At 45.9% G+C, this 20,292-nt stretch overlaps 1 protein-coding gene across 10 annotated transcripts in view; it reads left to right on the top strand.

Annotated features, from left to right (window-relative positions):
- CREM (cAMP responsive element modulator) overlaps nt 1–20,292 on the top strand; it is a 443,843-nt gene that overhangs the window by 315,007 nt on the left and 108,544 nt on the right. The window contains exon 9 of one of the 10 annotated variants that reach the window (XM_030198988.1): nt 3,643–3,713. The exons of the other annotated variants lie outside the window; for them this stretch is intronic. Within the exon in view, the coding sequence (XP_030054848.1) occupies nt 3,643–3,709 (67 nt within the window). The 3' untranslated portion in view covers nt 3,710–3,713. The remainder of the gene's footprint in view (nt 1–3,642; nt 3,714–20,292) is intronic. 10 annotated transcript variants of the gene reach the window in all.

Genomic DNA, 20,292 nt, shown 5'->3' with positions numbered 1-20,292 from the left:
TTTGTTTTTTAAAGCGATAATGGAAACTAAAAACGCCCAGCTCAAAAACGTCCTAATCCGAGCCATTTGGTCGTGGGAGGGGCCAAAATTCGTAGTACACTGGCCCCCCTGATATGCCAGGACACCAACTGGGCACCCTAGAGATCAGTGCGGTGGACTTCAGACAACGTTCCCACATGCATAGCTCCCTTACCATGGATGCTGAGCTCCCAACCACCCTCCCCCAAAACCCACTACCCACAAATGTACAACACTACCATAGCTTTTAGGGGTGAAGGAGGCACCTACATGTGGGTACAGTGGGTTTTGGAGGCCTCCCATTTACCAGCACAAGTGTTACAGGTGGGAGGGGGATGGGCCTGGGTCTGCCTGCCTGAAGTGCACTGCGGTACCCACTAAAAGTGCTCCAGGGACCTGCATACACGCAGGCCTCTAGGACTTGTTACTGCTGTATAACATTGGCAAACCAGTTGACACCTGAAGACTAATCTCTCCGAAAACGTCCTTTATTGGAATAACCGCATTTACTCACAGTTAACTGCAGATCAGAGGTTCTGCCCCACCACTGGCAACGAGTCTCCCTGGTAGTGAGATTAGCAGGTCAGAGCTGGCAGAATGCTGTACAATGCCCTCTTTCAGCCACATTCCAGGTAAGAACTAAGTTCTCTAACGTGGCTAACACATGGAAGGGGTCTAAAACTGGCTTACAAAAATGGCCACTACCTCATGGACTACCGGAAACACAACAGGGCACACTCTGACCCAGTAGGCAGGGGGAAAAGCACCATGGGAGAAGAGCCTACCAACTACCAACATCGTGAGACTGTAACACAAGCTAATGAAATCACGGAGCCCAATACCCTACACCCACCACAATGCAATGCTGATGTGACCCTGTAGTGCACCCGAGAGCCACATCTGACCCAGGGAAAGGCTGTGACAGGATCGAACATATTCTGCTGTCATGGAGGTGGGTATGGCATACAGGCTGGGAAAAAAAGTTTTTAAAGTGGGTTTTTTTTGGTGGGAGGGGGTTAGTGACCACTGGGGGAGTCCGGGGAGGTCATCCTCGATTCCCTCCAGTGGTCGTCTGGTCAGTTGGGGCACTTTTTTGGGACTTGTTCGTGAAAAAAATAGGGTCCAAAAAAAGTGACCCAAAATCGCGGTAAAAACGCCTTTTTTTTTCCCGATTATCAGCTAAAGACGCCCATCTCTCCTCGGGTGCTAACCATGCCCCAGTCCCGCCTCCGACACATCCCCGTCAACTTTATTCGTTTCTGCGACGGAATGCAGTTGGAAACACCCAAAATCGGCTTTCGATTATACCGATTTGGGCGCCTTTGCGAGAAAAACTGCCATCTCCCGATTTGGGTCGAAATATAGGCGTTTTTCTCTTTCGATTATAAGCAGGTTAGTGTTTTAAATTTTATTTTTGTTGTTTCTTTGTCATTTATATTTAATGTACATTTTGTGTGTGTTTTGTAAACCGCTTAGGTTTAAGTGGTTTAGAAGTTTGGAAAATAAATCAATAAATAAAAGTCATTGTTTTGTGTGTACCAAGATGGTTGGCGGCTGCACTGGGGAGAATTAAAACCTCCTTGGGTAGAGTAGGTGGAGAACTGCTTCAGCCATGTGACATCATTCCATCTCCTGTTATCAACCATCCTTTGTATAGGCCCTGTGACTAACTGGAATAGGAACTGGTTGAGTGGAAGACGATAGACGGTAGTCATAAATAACTCTGAGGAAAAGTATGTTATCAGTGTTGTACCGCAAGGTTCAGTTCTTTGGCTGGTTCTTTTTAACATTTTTGTAAGCAATATTGCTGAAGGGCTGTTTGTTTAAGTTTGCCTTTTTGTGGATGATACCAAAATGTGCAATAGGGTAGACACCTCTGATGGTATACATTAGAGGAAGGACTTAGTAAAGCTTGAAGAATGGTCTGGAAATTTGCAGCTAAGATTTAATGCTAAAAAATGCAGGGTCACGTATTTGGGTTGCAAAAAACCAATGGAGCGATACAGTTTAGGGGGTGAAGAAATTTTGTGCATGAAAAAGGAGTGAGACTTGGGTGATCGTATGTGTTGATCTTAAGGTGGCCAAACAGGTAGAAAAGGTGACGGCGAAAATTAGAATGATGTTTGGGTGCTTAGGGAGAGAGGATTGGCCAGTAGGAAAAGAAGTGATGATGCCTCTGTATAAGACTCTGGTGAGACCTCATTTAGAATATTGTGTACAATTCTGGAGACTGCACCTTCAAAAAAGTCAAACAGAATGGAGTCGGTCCAGAGGGCAGCTACTAAAATGGCCCATGACATAAAGTGCATGAGGACATACTTAAAGATCTCCATATGTATACTTTGGAGGAAAGGCGGAAGAGGGGAGATATGATAGAAATGTTTAAATACTTACATGGCTAAATGCACAGGAGGCAAGTCTCTTTTAATTGAAAGGGGGCATAAGATGAAGGTGAAAGGGAGGTAAAGTTAGAAGTAATCTGAGGAAAGATGACTTCACAGAAACGATGGTGAATTCGTGGAACAGCTTCCCTGGTGAAGGTGGTGGACAAAAACTATTGCTGAATTCAAGAAAGCTTGGGACAAGTGCATATGATCTCTAAGGGAGAGTAGATAGCATGGATGGGCAGACTGGATAGGCCATGTGGTCTTTATATGCCTTCATTTTTCTATGTTACTACCTGGATGGGAGCTTATTCAATGGGAACTGTAAGTGGGGAGGGGTAGTGGCATGGTGAGGACTGGAAAAGATGGGGTAAGAACAATAACAGAGGGTAGTAGAGGGGCAACGGGAGCACAAGAGGCACCTGCAAAGCTGCAGCAGCCAGTGAGAGACCTTGATCATTTGCAAGCAGGAGAGGGGGGTTTCTAGTCTGTGGCTTTTGAGGATTCTTCTGTCTTCTCACCTTCCTGCTTTTTGCTGCTGGATGGCTCTGCTGAAAGAAAAATACATTTTAGATTTCAAGGTAGGTGTTGCATGCAGAAGGGGTTATAAACATGGAAGGTAGCAGATTTCAAGCAGGGCCTGAAGCCATATGTCACTGGTCTGCAGAATCACTGAAATCTAAGAGACGATCCTTTAGGGCTCAGGAAGGATATTCTTCTTATGCTGCAGTCTTGGGGCTTACAGTAACCCTAGAACCCTATTGTTAAAAAAATGATACTATCCACCATGTCTTATCGTTGGTGGAGAAGAGCTATAAGAGGGTCTACCCTTTCTATATATGTAGATAATTAAAACCCAGCCACAGCTCCTATCCACTAAAGGGGTTTAGGTCTGCACATACATCCTCAAGCCAAGGGGCTTTGTGCACACAGAGATTTCTTGATGGCTTGCCCTCTCTTTTTTTTTTTTTAAGTCTTCAGTTTGTAAGAAAACAAGTTAAGAATTTTGTGATGGCTGAGGAAGGGCAAGGCCATGGTATAGTAAAATAAGATATGATAGACCCTTACAATTCCCTTTTATTTCATCCTCATAAATTTGTCAGTCTTGCACTTTTAAAGGTCTTCCTGGTTTTTTTTTTTTTGGGGGGGGGAGAGAGGATTGTATCTCAAATTTGAAATGTACTTTCCCTTTTTTGAAGATAAATGTCTTAATTGCTTAACAATCCCATTTCCTTTTTAGGTCCTTCTCCAGTGTTTGCTGCTTGACCTTCCAGTGTCTAATTTATTTTTCATGGGGAATTAAGTGAAAAGGTAATGGGAGATGGTCCCTGCTCCTCCAGACACTCCACTGCACCTCCAGACACTCCACCGCACCTATGATACATTTCCTAGGCACCCACATCCTCCCTCCAGATACCAGCACTGCACCACTGTCCCAGACACCCCATGAACATACACCCTCTTCTCTGCACCATCAATGCAGAATATCACCCACAGCAGAAAGCCCTCTTCCCCCCCTCCACATATACACAAACACACATGCATACACCCTTATTATCACAGAGGCTTACAGCCCACCCCATAGGTGACTGTGTCATGCATATCTACTACTACTACTACTACTTAATATTTCTAAAGCGCTACTAGGGTTACGCAGTTCATGGAAGCTGTTTTCGTCAGGCCTGCTGACTTGCTGCATTGCTCCAGACACAATGCTGAAAATAAGCAATATATATATATATTGCTTATTTTCAGCATTGTGTATATATATAAATTTTTTTTTTTTTTTTGCTCCTTGCCCTCTTGTAGACAAAATCACAAGGTAATGCGTGAGATCTACTCACCAGGTTCAGCAGCTGTGTCATTGGGCCCCATGGCTGTGTTAGTGCACACCCATATGCCAACAATTGTGTCTAGCTGAATTGTGTCATAGACTAACTATTCCAGGGATGTCAGCATGATGGTACGTGCTGATCTTCCCCATGTCTGCTATTTGAAGCGCTCTATTTGTTCTGCCTCTGCTGCCTTTACCATCAGATATGTATCACGCCTACAACTGTCAACCTACTACTACTACTACTTAGACTACTTGACATTGTGCTGTTTCACCCCCTAGAGCTGACCTCTGTGGATATTTACTCCCATATGTGTCTTTTCTTTCCTGCCATTATCTTTGCCATATGCAATTTACGGCATTTAGCACACAAACAGTAGACCAGCAGGTTCTTCTCCTCCTCTGTGAAGTACACTGCACCTAATTTGCTCCTCTGGATTCTCCAGTGAATTGTATATGGTCTTTGGCTTCTCAGATATAATTTATCAGAAAATGTAATAGGCTTACAAGGAAGAGGTTTACCAACTGGTGTGAGGGCATGGTCCCAGATCCCTTTCTCTTATCCCTGACAAAATCACCTGACTCCCTATAACATCTTTCATAGTCTGGTCTTAAAACTAATTTCTGCCTTAAGCAGTCAGTCTTGCAACATTTATACCCATGAGAGAATAGAAATAAATGAGCACTACATAGTTTGAATGGCAAAAGAGCTGTTGCCTTCTACCTAGAGTGTAACAAAATCCTTATAAAGTACACTTGGTTTGTTTATTTTGACCCCAAAAAAGGCTAGAATAGCTATAACCAAAGGAATGATTTCTGTTTTTGGTTAGAAGATTGTATCTCCTTTTACTATGCCCAGATAGGTTTTACCATAGAGCATGCAAAGGTTCATAACGTTAGTGCCTTAGCTCTGCCAGTTCTCCATTCAACATTGGCTTTTATTAAACTCAATTCTGATGTGATTTCTTGTTACTGTTTAGGTATTTTCTCCCAATGTACTGCAGATTCCCTTCAACCTATTATATTATTTTGGGCTTTCTTCAAATAAGAGAGAGACAACACAATAATTTTGCCCACACAATGTTTTCTTCTTTATTTTGGAGGCAGTCTTTTGCTAGGAATTCCATGTGTGGCTAAGCATTCTTTTCCTCAGAGTAAGCAACTACAGAGATGAACTTCGGCACACCGTCTGCTGCCATCATATGTATGTTTTTCTGTTACCCGCTTTGGGTAAAGATGGGATACAAATAAAATAATTAATTTTTGGGATCTTACCAGGTACTTGTGACCTGGATTGGCTGCTGTTGGAAACAGGATACTGGACTTGATGGACCTTCAGTCTGTCCCATTAAGGCAATGCTTATGTTTTCCTGTAATGTGTTTTCCGAGGACAGCTAAATAATTTGCTACACATTTTTTCGCTTTGTTAGGGGGCTCTGTGAGGTGGCATGCATGCATCCCATTGTGCCAAGGCTCTGAAAAAGACTTTAAGCATGCAGGAATTCTTTTGCATTCAGTTCACTAGATGACCACTCGTAAGTGTGGCTGATTATCCTGTTGTCCTTGTAGAACACTTGTTCAAAAAAAATAATAATAAGCATCTCTTTTGCAGAATGCTGTGTTTCAGTCCTGCATAGCATTCTATTTGATCTACCTGATGCAGTAAATACACTTTCCTGGAGAATGCTGAATATTGTGTTTGATTTCAAAGCCTTCTGTGTTGTAGAGAACTCAGAGACTTCTTGTTTTGGTAGTCCTCCCATTTTAATTTGACTTTTGGAATTCCCTTCTAAGTAGATCCTTACCAAACTGCACTTACCACTGATGCATTTGGCTTGGGGAGCTTATTAAGGAGGGCTGTACATCCAGGGCTGCTTATCCTTTTGGGAAATGCTGTAACATATCAATTTTATGAACAGTACAAAATGGTTTAAAGGCATTCAGAAATTTACTGACCAACAAAATTCTGTGTTAAAAAGATGAATTCTCCGAGGACAAGCAGGCTGCTTGTTATCACATGTGGGTCAACATCCGTGTTGGCCCAGGAAGCGGCAAATTTTTGCAAGCAAAAAAGTAAAGTTTTGCCAGAGTCTTCTGGTGCGCATGTGTGGACGACTTCCCGCCCGTCGCGCCATCATGCCCCTTCAGTTTTTTCTTGTCCGCAGATGAGGTGACAGGGTTTTTTTCTCTTCTCCTCGTAAGGCTCAGGAAAAGAGTCTGACGACTTTAATTCTATTTTTCTTTTTTGTCTCATTTTTTCCTTAAAACAAAAATCCCGTAGCTAACTCTTAGTTTATCCCCCTTTTTAAGTTTTCTTTCTTTTTCGACGCGGCCAGTTCTCCCTTTCTTTTGTGCCCCTTTTTCTTTTAGTAGGCACAGTCGCGTCTTTTGATTTTGCCGAAGCTGTTTTTCCTTCCACGTCATCAAAGACACCCAGCGGCTTCAAACATTGTACTCGGTGCAACTGGACCACCTCAGGTACCGATACCCATGCCTGGCGTATCCGGTGCCTTGGGCCCGACCATAACCCAGCTGCTTGTAGTCTCTGTCTTCGTATGAAGAAGTGGACCCAAGCTTCTCAAGAAGCCCAACGAGAAAAGCTTTTTGGGGCTCGGTCCAGTCCTTCGACATCGATATCGAGAGGAGCATCGACGTCGGGAGCGAAGGTCTTTTTTGTGTATGGTGGGTGTACAGCGCTGCGTATGCCTTGTAGCACTATAGAAATGATAAATAGTAGTAGTAGTAGTAATGGCTCCTGAGAGACCATCTCATGCTGGGAGCAGTGAGGCGTCGAGTGGGTCTCCACCTGCCTCGAGACCTCCTGTTGTGCAGCCCCCGGACCTGGCCCTGAGGAGACATGAGGATTCCATGTCCTCATTGGTACCGAGGAGTCTCGATGACGGGCATCGAGCGAAGGTGAAGAAGCACCATCATCGTTCTCCTTCGACACACAGTGCCGGGACCTCTGGGGCGTCAAAGGATTCGGCACCCAAGAAGCGTCGGTGCCGAGAGGACCGCTCCCCCTCTATACAGGAGGTGCCGATGCTTCAGTCTTCTAGCAACTCGGTACCTGCTCCCAAGCCTCGACAGATTCTGACACTGCCTACTCCACCGGCCCCGCAGCCTTCTCAGATGGTGGCTCTCGACGAACGCATCTGGGCCTTGTTTCCAAAACTTCTGGAGGGACTGCTAACGTCAGCTTTGGTGTCAGGGCTGCTTGCACCTTCCGTACTGTCTACTGCAGTGGTGTCTGGCCCTTCTCCTATGGTGAGGTCCCCGGCCCCGGTGCTGCCTACGGCATCGGCTGCCACCCAGGTCGACTCACCTTCGACATTGGTGGAGGAAGCTTCGCCGCAGTCCGAGCAGGCGTTGGCCTCTCGACATCGCCATCGAGGGTGTCGTTCTTCGGCGTTGAGGCAGGCTCAGTCTCGGAGTACCTTAAGAGAGGTGTTATCCGATACTGAACAGCAGCGTTTGCAGGAGTCAGAGGAAGAGCCCAGGTACTTTTCTTCTGATGAGTCCTATGGGATTCCCTCTGAGCCTTCCCCTCCACCAGTGAGTCTATCTTTTTCCTCTTTTGTCCGGGAAATGGCTACGGCTATTCCCTTCCCTGTGGAAGTTGAGGATGAGCCCAGGGCTGAGATGCTCGAAGTCCTGGACTATTCTTCTCCACCTAAAGAGGCTGTAACAGTTCCTCTTCATAAGGTACTGAAGGAAGTCCTTATGCGGAACTGGTCGGTCCCTCTGTCTGGCCCCATGATCCCGAAGAAAGCTGAATCCCAGTATCGGATCCACGGTGAACCTGGATTGATGAGGTCTCAGCTACCCCACAATTCCATGAGGTTGGATTCCGCTCTCAAGAGAGCCAGGAGTACTAGGGGCTATGCTTCAGCACCCCCAGGCAGAGAAGTTAGGACTCTTGATTCTTTTGGGAGGAAGACGTATCAGGCCGCTATGCTCGCTGCTAAAATTCAATCATACCAGCTCTTCACGACTGTACACTTGCGGAACTCGGTGAGGCAACTGTCTAGCTTGGTTGATGCACTTCCTCCGGAGCAAGCCAAGCCTTTTCGCCAGGTGGTCAGGCAGCAGAAGGCGTGTCGAAAATTTCTGGCCAGGGCTACGTTCGACACTTCTGATGTAGCATCCAGGATTGTTTCTCAAGGTATAGTGATGCGCAGACTCTCATGGCTGCATGTCTCTGACCTAGATCATTCAGTCCAGCAGCAAATGGCAGATGTTCTGTCACATCCTTTGCTCCCTCAGGCTGCTCCTCTGCGGGAAGCAAGGGCCAGGAGGAGAGTTCTGCAGCCAGAGAGGACTTACCCGACGGTTCCCCGGATGGCCGGCTATCTCGAGTACAGTCGGGGCCAAGCCGGTATTCCTTGCGGCGATGGCCGGCCATTTTAGAACAGCGGCCAAAAGCCAGGACCCGTCCTGGTGATAGCCGCCCTGTCCGCGGCCGGGTCCGTAGACCGGCGATCGCGGTTTCAAGGCTCTCAGTCGCCGGCTATGGAGTCCGCGCTTGCACTAGCAGGGAAGATGGCGCTGAGACGCGATGGCCGGCGTCTTCTCCGTTGTCGGACACGGGAACCCGAAGCTCCGCCTGAGAGGCTGGACGGAACCAATCAGAGGGATCTATTCAGTAGCCGGTTTCCAATTGGCCAGCCATGCCGGCTGGGGCTGGGCGGCTGAGTGCTAACAGTATTTAAGGAGCGGGGCCGAAACAGAACATTGCTTCAGGTTCTGTTTCCCGAGGCCAGTCTTCTTGTGCTCTTGTTCCTTGTGCGTTTTTGTTTTCCTGGTTTGACCTTTGGACTGTTACTGAACTACCCTGATTGCTGCCTGCCCTGACTTGTTGCCTGTTTTTGGACGACTCTGTTAGCCGCCTACCTAGACCTGTTGCCTGTTCCTGGACTTCTCTGACTTTCCTCCTGCTCCCTCTGCTCCCAGTTCCAGTGCTGGGTCAGCCCGTCAACCCCGCGGTTCCGGAAGTCCCGTTGGCCGCCTGCAGCTGGGGGCTCAACCCTCGGTGAACGGCGGTCGCCGCGGGCGAAGACTTGGGGTTGCACGGCTGTCCTCTGAGGTCCTTCGGGGCCTTACGGGACCTAAGGGCTCACTTTCTTTCCAAGACAAGACATGTTCCTTGCCGGGGTGATAACCTTTTTGGTGAGAAAGTAGAGGATCTGATTAATCAAATCAAGAAGCATAATGATGCTATGGATTCTCTCTCCCGCCGGGCGTCTTCTGCTACTATCTCCTAATCTAGGAGGTTTTTGGGGGGAAAGAGGAGTGCTCCCTATTCCTAAGCTAGGCATAGGTTCACTCCTACTTCTCGACAGCCTGCCCCAGCTCGGCCCCAGCGTGCTCGTTCTCGTCAACAGCGTGCGTCTAAGGCCCCTGCTGCTCCCCAGCAAAAGCAGGGGACGGGCTTTTGACTGGCTCCAGTTAAGCATAACCTCAGTAAAAGTGTCCATACCAGACGACTTGCCGGTCGGGGGAGGTTGATATTTTTTCACCAAAGGTGGCCTCTCATAACCTCCGACTGGTGGGTTCTTCAAATAGTCCGGTTAGGATACACCCTCAGTCTGGAATCCAAACCTCTAAATTGCCCACCAGGAGCTCATTCTTACAGCTCCCAGCACAAACAGGTACTTGCAGAGGAACTCTCTCCGCCCTTCTAAAGGCCGGTGCGGTCGAACATGTTCCATCAGGGGAAGAAGGGCTGGGATTCTATTCCAGGTACTTTCTTGTGCAGAAAAAGACAGGGGGGATGCGCCCTATCCTAGACCTAAGGGCTCTGAACAAATTTCTTGTCCGAGAAAAGTTCAGGATGGTTTCTATGGGCACCCTTCTTCCCATGTTTCAGGAAAACGATTGGCTATGCTCTCTGGACTTAAAGGATGCTTACACACATTTCTCGATACTTCCAGCTCACAGGAGGTATCTTCGATTTCGGCTGGGAACACAGCACTTCCAATACTGTGTACTGCCCTTTGGTCTGGCGTCTGCGCCCAGAGGGTTTACATAGTGCCTAGCGGTAGTCGCTAAGCAGACTGGGAGTGCACGTGCTCCCTTATCTCGACGATTGGCTGGTGAAGAGCACATCGGAGACAGGCGCTCTACAGTCTACTTCAATGGACCCTAGCTTCCCAGTGGTATCAAGCTGCAGGGGATCTAGAGGATGTAATCCAGCTGTCCACGACTTCCAGAATTCCCTGCACTGGTGGACAATTCGATCCAATTTGACCTTGGGACATCCATTCCAAATTTCTCAGCCACAAAAAGTGCTGACAATGGATGCATCCCTCCTGGGGTTGGGAGCTCATATAGATGGGCTTCACACTCAAGGAGCATGGTCCTCTCAGGAAAAAGGTCTTCAGATGAACCTCCTGGAGTTACGAGCGATCTGGAACGCTCTAAAGGCTTTCAGAGATCGGCTGTCCAATCAAATCATCTTGATTCAAACAGACAATCAGGTTGCCATGTATTACACCAACAAACAGGAGGGGCACCTGATCTCGCCCTCTGTGTCAGGAAGCCGGCTAGATGTGGCTTTGGGCTCGTCACGGCATGTTTCTCCAAGCCACTTATCTGGCAGGCATAAACAACAGTCTGGCCGACAGACTGAGCAGGATAATGCAACCTCACAAGTGGTCTCTGAACATGGGCATAGCCCGCAAGATCTTCCGAGCGTGGGGCACCCTCTCGGTGGATCCTTTTGCCACTCAAATCAATCACAAGGTCCCTCTGTTCTGTTCCAGGCTTCAGGCCCACGACAAACTAGCATCAGATGCCTTTCTCCTACATTGGGGAACAGCCCTTCTGTATGCGTATCCTCCCATACCTCTAGTAGGGAAGACTTTGCTGAAACTCAAGCAAAACTGCGGAACCATGATTCTCATAGCTCCTTTCTGGCTGCGTCAGATTTGGTTCCCTCTTCTTCTGGAGTTGGCCTCCAAGGAACCATGGAGATTGGACTGTTTTCCAACCCTCATCACCCAGAACGAGGGTTCGCTTCTACATCCCAACCTCCAGTCTCTAGCTCTCACGGCCTTGATGTTGAGAGCTTAGAATTCACCTCCTTGGGTCTTTCAGAGGGTGTCTCCCAAGTCTTGCTTCCAGAAAAGATTCTATGAAGAGGTGTTACTCTTTCAAATGGAAGAGGTTTGTTGTCTAGTGTGACAGCAAGGCCCTAAATCCTCTTACTTGTCCTACACAGACCCTGCTTGAATACCTTCTACACTTGTCAGAGTCTGGTCTCAAGACCAACTCCGTAAGGGTTCACCTCAGTGCAATTAGTGCTTATCATCAGCATGTAGAGGGTAAGCCTATCTCTGGACAGCCTAGTTGTTCGCTTCATGAGAGGTTTGCTTTTGTCAAAGCCCCCACTCAAACCTCCACCAGTGTCATGGGATCTCAACGTCCTTCTCACCCAGCTGTTGAAATCTCCTTTTGAGCCACTGAATTCCTGCCATCTGAAGTACTTGATCTGGAAGATCATTTTCATGGTGGCTGTTAACTTCAGCTTGTAGGGTCAGTGAGATTCAGGCCTTGGTAGTGGTAGTGCATGCAACTTATACCAAGTTTCATCACAACAGAGTAGTCCTCCGCACGCACCCTAAGTTCCTTCCAAAGGTGGTGTCGGAGTTCTACCTGAACCAGTCAATTGTCTTGCCAACATTCTTTCCCCATCCTCATGCCCACCCTGGCGAAAGCAGTTTGCATACCTTGGACTGCAAGAGAGCATTGGCCTTTTACGTGGAGCAGATGAAGCCCTTCAGACATTCCGCCCAGTTGTTTGTTTCTTTCGATACTAACAGGAGGGGAGTCGCCATCGGAAAACACACTATCTCCAATTGGCTAGCAGATTGCATTTCCTTCACTTATGCCCAAGCAGGGCTGACTCTTGAGGGCCATGTCACGGCTCATAATGTTAGAGCCATGGCGGCGTCAGTGGCTCACTTGAAGTGAGCTTCTATCGAAGAGATTTGCAAGGCTGCAACGTGGTCATCAGTCCACACATTCACAACTCACTACTGCCTTCAGCAGGATACCCAACGCGACAGTCGGTTTGAGCAGTCAGTGTTGCAGAATCTGTTTGGGATTTAGAATCCAACTCCACCCCCCTAGACCCATTTTTGTTCTGTTCCAGGCTGCACTCTCAGTTAGTTGTTTATGGTTTCAGGTCAATCTATGTTATGTCCTCATCGTTGCAAGGTACAATTGACCAATGTTCATTATTTTGAGTGAGCCTGGTTGCTAGGGATACCCCACATGTAAGAACAAGCAGCCTGCTTGTCCTCAGAGAAAGCGAAGATACTTACCTGTAGCAGGTATTCTCCGAGGACAACAGGCTGATTGTTCTCACAAACCCGCCCTCCTCCCCTTTGGCATTGTTATTAGTTTTTTTCTATGATTTTTGATTTAACTGAAGGGGCACGCTTGTGTGACAGGTGGGAAGTCCGCGCAAGCACTTTTCATGCGCAAGAAGACTCTGGCAAAACTTTACCTTTTTGCTTGCAAAAATTTGCTACTTCCTGGGCCGACGCAGACGTCGACCTACATGTGAGAACAATCAGCCTGCTGTCCTCGGAGAATACCTGCTATAGGTAAGTATCTTCACTATATTTGAACAAGCAAAGAGGAAAAGAAACACCACTTCTGTGTCTAGAGACTGTTATATCTTTGAATGCTACATTTTTGGTTGGAAAGGACAACCTTTTTATTAAATCTCAATCATCACTTGGATCCCCACAAATTGGATTCAGCTCACACCTTTCTCAGAAGTTCAAGGTAAGCTAATTCAGGTGCAGTAGGTATCTTATCCTGTTCCTGGAGGGCTTAAATCTAGGTTTTACTTGAGGCAATAAAGGGTTAAGTGATTTGACCCAGGACAGAAGGGGCATCCGTTGATGTCATTTTTATATCCTGTAATTTTTTTCATTTCCTTGTTTTGATGTATTTGAATTTCTGATTCCTCGAGTGTACTGCTTAAAATATTTAATAAAAAAAATCTACAAAGAGGCAAAACAAGTATAGAAGCATAGATACCATATTGAACAAGTTAGAAAGTACACAGTGGTGTTTCTCCTTCCTGCATTGGCACTTGGCTCCTTTGTATGAGAGACTTTGTGGTGAGGTTTGTGAAAATGAGTCTTAGTAAAGATCTCTGGATGGAGGTACTTATGTGGTGTTGGTGTGTGACAAAGGGTGGTATTTATGAATGCTGAGTTTTGTGCATTTGTATCTGTGATGAGGGTTTAGGTAAGTTTGGTAAAATGTCTTTGTGTACATGTATTTTTGTGTGGGGGCATGTGTGCATGCAGAGGGATGGAGTGTGAGTGCATGTAGGCACGTAGCTGAGGAGGGTGTGCTTGCTTAGAAGTTGAAGGCAGGTCTGCTTGATTGTGTATTTGCTGTCAGAGGCTGATGGCCTGTCTCCCAAATAAGGGTGCAGTTGGGTGATAGGTGATAGTTGGGTGATAGGAGGCAACTTTGCAAAATGATTGTGGGTGCTAAACCCAATAGAAATTACCATTCCCTGAACACAGTCGAGAGATTTTGCTTAGTACTGGTGGTGCTCAAGACCCACAGTGCTGGCTCCAATGTCCTCAGTTACTGTAGTTACTGTCCCTATAGTGATGCTCAGCAAAGAAAAACAATTAGTTTCCACTCTGCTTTAAAAAGGTATATTCCCCATTCAGTAAGAAAAAAGAAAATAAATTCCAGTGACAAAGACAAGATCCATTTGCCCAAGGGTATGTTCCTTTCAAACCCCCTCTCCCACTGGAATTTCCATGAACAGGCAGTCTGCGAAGAAGAAAAGACCAGAAATCTACTTTGTCCTATTTCTTGTAGCCCCAATTCAGCCATTATCCACTACAGGCTTGCTGGGTTCCAAGCTCCGCCTCAACCTCTGGGCTGTCTACGGATATTGGTCTCTGAGGTTTGCAGGCCTCTTCAGTCCCTATCCTCCCTGGGACAGAGGAAGGACTGTCGTGACAAGTGCTTAGGAAAGAACAGACAATTGCAAAACCTAGTAATACTCAGAAACAGAAATTCACCCAGCATATCAATTCTCGGCACTCATGTGTCTAGAGAATGGTACTGCAGAACACTAAACAGGTTTTGTTTCACACTGGTAGTGCCCAATGAAAAAATCTGCCAAAGCAGAAATATATTTATTATAGAATAATAATAATAATAATTAGCAAAATGGCAAACAAGCACACAAAATAAATACTGCTAGGATTACACTATTCTGAATAAGAATTACACAAAAATACATACCTGCATATATATATATTTTTTAATTTATTTATTTTTAAAATTATAATTGATTTATATTCTGTTACAGTGACAAGAATTATACCCAAGAGAACACTAAAAGCCAAATATATTTGCCTAATAAACTGTGCTCATGAGAGCTAACGCAGCCTTTGGCAGACTAGAAATAGTAACTAACTGTCCCCAAACTACAGGGGTGAATCCCAGTTTCTCACCTTCACAAGCCACGTGCTCCACAGCAGGGTCTCTGGATGAAAGACAGGATTTCTACCCTTTGGCTCAGCTCAAGCTTGTCCACATCAAGCCAACCAATAAGATTCTGGTTAGTGTAGAGATAAGTTACAGATCCAGCCAGCACCAGTAGCTGGTCTCTCACACAAGGTTAGAAGCCATAATTCTCAGCTTACACTTCTCTGTAATGTTATTACAGAGCAAAAACTAACACAAAGACAGACAGAAGCCAGCAGAGTTGCTGACCCCCAGAAAGAAGCAGAAAAATAGACCGGAGGTTCTGAAGCAGCTGTGGCGAAACTGAGGCCAATGTTAACCACGGTTCTAGTTCTGGAGGAGCCTAAGAAGAGAAGCTAAGTACTTTCTTAAAGCTTTCAACAATCGTTTCTATTTAAAATAAAAAGTTTTGGAGGTTTTTTCCGATGATGAAGAAGCCTTAGCCCTTTCACCCGCTTGATTAGTGGGGAAAGGTGCTTCTTGAGGTTTTTCCTCCTATTTACTATTATTTAGCAGTTTACTGGCTATAGTTTCCAAGTGACTATATTTTTGGAATTATACAAAGATTCTCAGTACTTAGAAAGCACAGAGAGGCAGTCTCTGTGTCCAGAGCTATCAGCTGTGCATCCACTCTGGTGCCACGCCAAAACTCTTCTCTTTTTGTTCTTTATCAAGTCCGGTGCCAGACTTCTGCCCTCAGGTGACTGTTTTGGCCCAATCAGATCACGCATTCCTCCTGCCAGCAGACAAAATGCAGGTCTGAAGAACATTGAGGTCCATAGTTGATTCAGATACACTCCCTGCACATGCTGGCGCCGATCAAGGAGGCCCACAAGCTTTACCTCATACTTCTGTCAGTGTAAATCTGTCTTGTTACCAACTTCACACCCAAATATGAAGTGCAGATTCTCTCTGGAATGCCACTGTATCCTTGAGCTGGCAGGCAGTGTAGAAATGTAGGAAACATTCAGGCAACCATGACAGTACTATTCTAAAAAGATGGTTTCTGGCCTCAGTTGCACAAAAGGTAATACACTGGGGATACCCCTACAGGATCCCTTTCTTTTCTCCCTTTCTTAGTTAATATCTCAGCAGCTAGTGTAGGCTTCTAAACAAAAACAAGGTCACTGCTTCACACATACATACTGGTAAAATGTTATTCTGAGTTGCAAACTTCTCTCTTCCTGTTCTCCACTTCCAGGGGCAAAGTTGGGAGGCACCCACCCATGACAGTTGCCTTTCTCCTGCTTTAGTCATTTCCAAAAAGAAACTGGAAAACTCAGTCTTGGCAGCTTGTTTCCCATAAATTCCATTTCTGAGTTAATGGCAGGGTTCTGGGGTGTCTTGAATTCATATGTACTTCCCTTTCCTCATGCTTCTGGCTGACTGGGCAGAAAGACCGGAGATCCCCCTAGTTACTTAGTGGTTATCCAGTGATGGGCTCCAACATATACTGCCTAAAATCACAGAGATAAGGTGCCCTAACCCCTTGACCTGTTCCACTAACCCCCCCCCCCCCCCTTCCCGCCCCCATTAGATGCTTTCCTTCATTTTCAACCCCTGACACGTAAGTAACTCCTGCTGTTAGAGACTCCCTCTCATCTCCTTTCCTAAGGTGAACAGATGTTTCTGCTCATAGTTGACTCCCTTTCCTCATCCTCTGCAGAATAGGGATTCCTGTCTCTTGGGATAGGGTTCTGATTCCTTCTTCCTGGTACTTGAAGTACACTACACCTGCCCTAAGATTGTCCCTCCCTGATCGAGCACTGGGGAGCTATGCCTGTCATACTGTGCATGGGAGTGCAGGAGGGTGTGGATGGGGAGTTTGTTGGAGTGGCAGGCACAATCTTCCACTCTTCATCCTCCTCCGAAAGTTGCTATTGCACGTTTCGCTGCTGGTCTCATGACTTTGGGTAGCTGTCTCTCTCCTGCTTATTGCCTCACTGCTGCCACTGTATGGGGCTGAAGCTCCTCAGCATGTGTCACCTTTTTCCACCCCTAAGCAGGAGGACTGGGACATCGGGGGTCTGAGATCTTATGACAGTTTGGGGCTAAGGAGCAGATAACCTCGTTTAAGAACTTCGTAAAGGATTATGAGATATTACAAGAGAAATAAATATATAAATTCAGCACTCACACTTTAGCAAGAGGAAAAGAATTGTTCTGGAGATCCAGGTTCAGTAGAATTAGCTATGTCTAACTTTAAACTGGATCAAGTTATATCTCAGATATACTCTAGGTTGGTGGAAATCATGTGTGATGTTAGCAGGGTAGAATCTCTGGTTCTAAAGTGGAATGAAGAATTATTCATGACTCCTGAATGAGATATGGTTCACGGCTCAAAACATCTACCTATTTCATATATGAGATCTGATTTGCTTGCATCATAGCTCATACAGGTACACCCTGTCTTTTACAGATTTAAGCAATCCATTAGTTAATTACGCTGGAGACTGTGGACTCAGCATTTCTTACATATCCATGTAGTAGACCGTCCCATATTTGGCTGAGTTCTAGAAGAAAGTCTTCAATGTCTTTTTTGAGGTTATGGTTTTCACGGTTGTTCTGTGCCTGAATTTATATAAAGTCAATAACACCGCTAATAAGACAGATCATCTTTGAGATGTTGCTAGTAATTGGAAGACAACTCCCACAGTGAGGTCTTCGCAGACACAGCAGAGAAGCTGACATACCCTACAGGGACTTTTATATTCCAATCATTTTTATTAATCCAGAGAGATACCAACAGAACAATTATGCAGATACCATTTTAACATTAAATCCAAGATCCTACCCTTCCATCCCCCCTCTCCCCCCCAAAAAAACCTAATAGAAAGCAATGCTGAGTCCGTTATGATCAAAAACAGAGTCCGTGACATATTGAGCAGTCTACTCCGCGCAGTGGGCATTGTAGTGTTCCAAAATGGACTCCAACATTTCTGAAAGCAGACGCCTGCAGTAGAAGAAAAATCTTGAATTTTCAGACATTCTAGTCTTAACAGGAGAATCATACGTGAGCGCCATTGCTGAACTGAAGGCTTGTTGTAGGTCAACCATTCAGATAAGATGACTTGTTTCGCAGCTAGTGTAGCCTTCTGTACAAAGTGTGCGTACCCCGTGGGGGTGGGGGGACCCAATTTTGGAAGACCAAATAGAAGTGCTGAGTCGTAATGCCATCCCACTTGCCACATTTTAGACACCTGTGATAAAATTGCCATCCAAAGAGATGCAACGACAGGGCACTTCCAGAACATGTGTCCCAATGTTGCTCCCTCTGCTTTGCACGTCAAACAAGATCCCCACGGGGAGAGGCCCATGTGAAAAGCCTTGCGAGGGGAAACATACAAGCGCAGTGCAAATTTATATTGAAGTTCCCACTGCGCCGCAGATGTCGTCCATTTGCGGATTGTTAATATGTGATTTTTAAATTGCTCCACATTTAGGGTAACCTGAATGTCCTCCTGCCACATCAAAAGCAAATTTTTATAGTCCAGCTCTGGAATGGTGTCTCGGATATGACTGTGGTGGAATGAGAGTGGCACCTTTTGCTGTGCTTCTAGAGAGAACGCAGTTGCAAGTTCCTCCTGTACATCTTCTGATAGAGCTTCCCATAGCAAAGATTGCACATAATGTTTCAATTGAGCATAACTGAACTCATCCCTCCATTCAAGAGCAAATTCTCCACGAAGATCCTCAAACGTTTTGGGTTTGCCTTCTCGGGTCACCACCTGTAATAAGTAAATGATTCCACGTCTCTGCCATCGGCGGAACGTGGAGTAGAGGTGCCCGGGAGGAAAGGCCAGATTGTTACATATCGAAAGGAAAGGTGTCACCTTGGAAGAGAACTGGTGCAGTTTGCAGACCCACCACCACGTGGCCTTGGCGGTGGGAACTATGGAAGAGGTCTTTAGAGGTTGAGGGATAGGACCCCCCGCCATGTGCAGGAGATTGCTGAAATGGATAGTAGGTGATAATTGCAGTTCCAGAGTTGTATTGGAATAATCCTGTGTAGATCGAAACCAGTCATTAATGTGCCTCATGCCACTTGCTCTTGTTATGTGGTGCATACTTATAAGTCCCAGTCCTCCATACTCCACTGGAATACACATGGGGGCCAAAGAGAGTCATGCCCTCTGCCCCTTCCATAGAGACCTACAAAGCATAACATTCAATTTTTTCTCATCAGACAGCTTCAAGAACCATGGTAATTGTTGAAAAACATACAACCATTTATGGATAATAATCATGTTGTACAAGGCTATCTGGCCCAACAGGGAAATAGGAAAGGCTTCCCAAGACCTGAATCTCTGTTGAGTGTCCTTTAGCAACCCCTGTACATTCAAATGATATAGCTGGGATAGATCTGTTGGAATTTGTACCCCCAGATATTTAAGTGAATCTTGCACCCACTTAAATGGAAAATCTACTCAACTGAGCCCTTGAACATCAGGTAGGGGGGGGAGAGCACTTGTGATTTATCCAAATTTAATGTAAAACCGGCAATTTCCCAAATTGCTGCGTGCATTCAAGCAAATTTTTAAGTGAATTAACTGGATCAGTCAGCACAACCATCAGGTCGTCTTCGTATGCTAAGGTTTTAATCTGATGACCGGAGAGAGTTACTTCCCTCACCCCCCCCCCCCCCCGACATGGAAAGCTTCCTTAGAAGCGTCTCTAATGATAGTATAAATAATAGTGGGGGAGAGTGGGCACCCCTGCCGCATCCCTCTTGCTATGGGAAACCTTTTTTCTTTAATACCATTAATCAGTGAGCAGGCTGATGGGTTGTTATATAGGGACTTGACCGCTTGTAAAAACAGACCCCGAAATCCCATGTGTGACAAGGTGTGAAATAAGTAATCCCATCCCACCCTATCAAAAGCTTTGTCAGCATCCAAACTCGCGTATAGGGATGGTGTCTTTGATTCCTGACAACATGCCAACGCCAATAGTAAATGACGCACATTGTGAGTGGGTTGACGCCTATGGATAAATCCTACTTGCTCGGGTCATATCAACCTAGGGAGACATTGAGCCAAGCGTTCCACCAGTATTCTAGACAGCAGTTTAACATCTACATTTAATAAGGATATAGACCGGTACGAGTTGGCAGTCTCCGGGGGCTGGCCCGGCTTAGGTATAAATGTTATCAGTGTGGTATTAGCATGTGGGGGCAAACAACCTTTCTCCACCACTTCCTCAAAATAAGCCAACAGCGCCCCCAGAGCCTGGGGAATAAGCGTTTTATAGTACTCTCCCGCAAAGCCATCTGGTCCTGGAGCAGAGCATAGTTTTAAAACTTTAATCGCTGCTTGCAACTCTGATAATAATAATGGGGCATTTAGATAATCTAGTTCTGTTGGAGTCAATGCTGGAAGACCCAATGTGAACAAATAAACTACTAACTCTTGGGGATGTGGTGGAGTTTCTGCTGCATAGAGTGCGGGAAAATGGTCTGCAAAAATTTTTGATATCCTTTCTAAGTTGTTTGTGAGGACTCCCTGATCATCTTGCAGACATGTCACCGATCGCAGCACG

This window comes from Microcaecilia unicolor, chromosome 1 (assembly GCF_901765095.1).
Source record: "Microcaecilia unicolor chromosome 1, aMicUni1.1, whole genome shotgun sequence".
Taxonomy (NCBI): domain Eukaryota; kingdom Metazoa; phylum Chordata; class Amphibia; order Gymnophiona; family Siphonopidae; genus Microcaecilia; species Microcaecilia unicolor.
The sequence above is the reverse complement of the archived record's forward strand: the minus strand, read 5'-3'. Positions and strand labels throughout refer to the sequence as shown.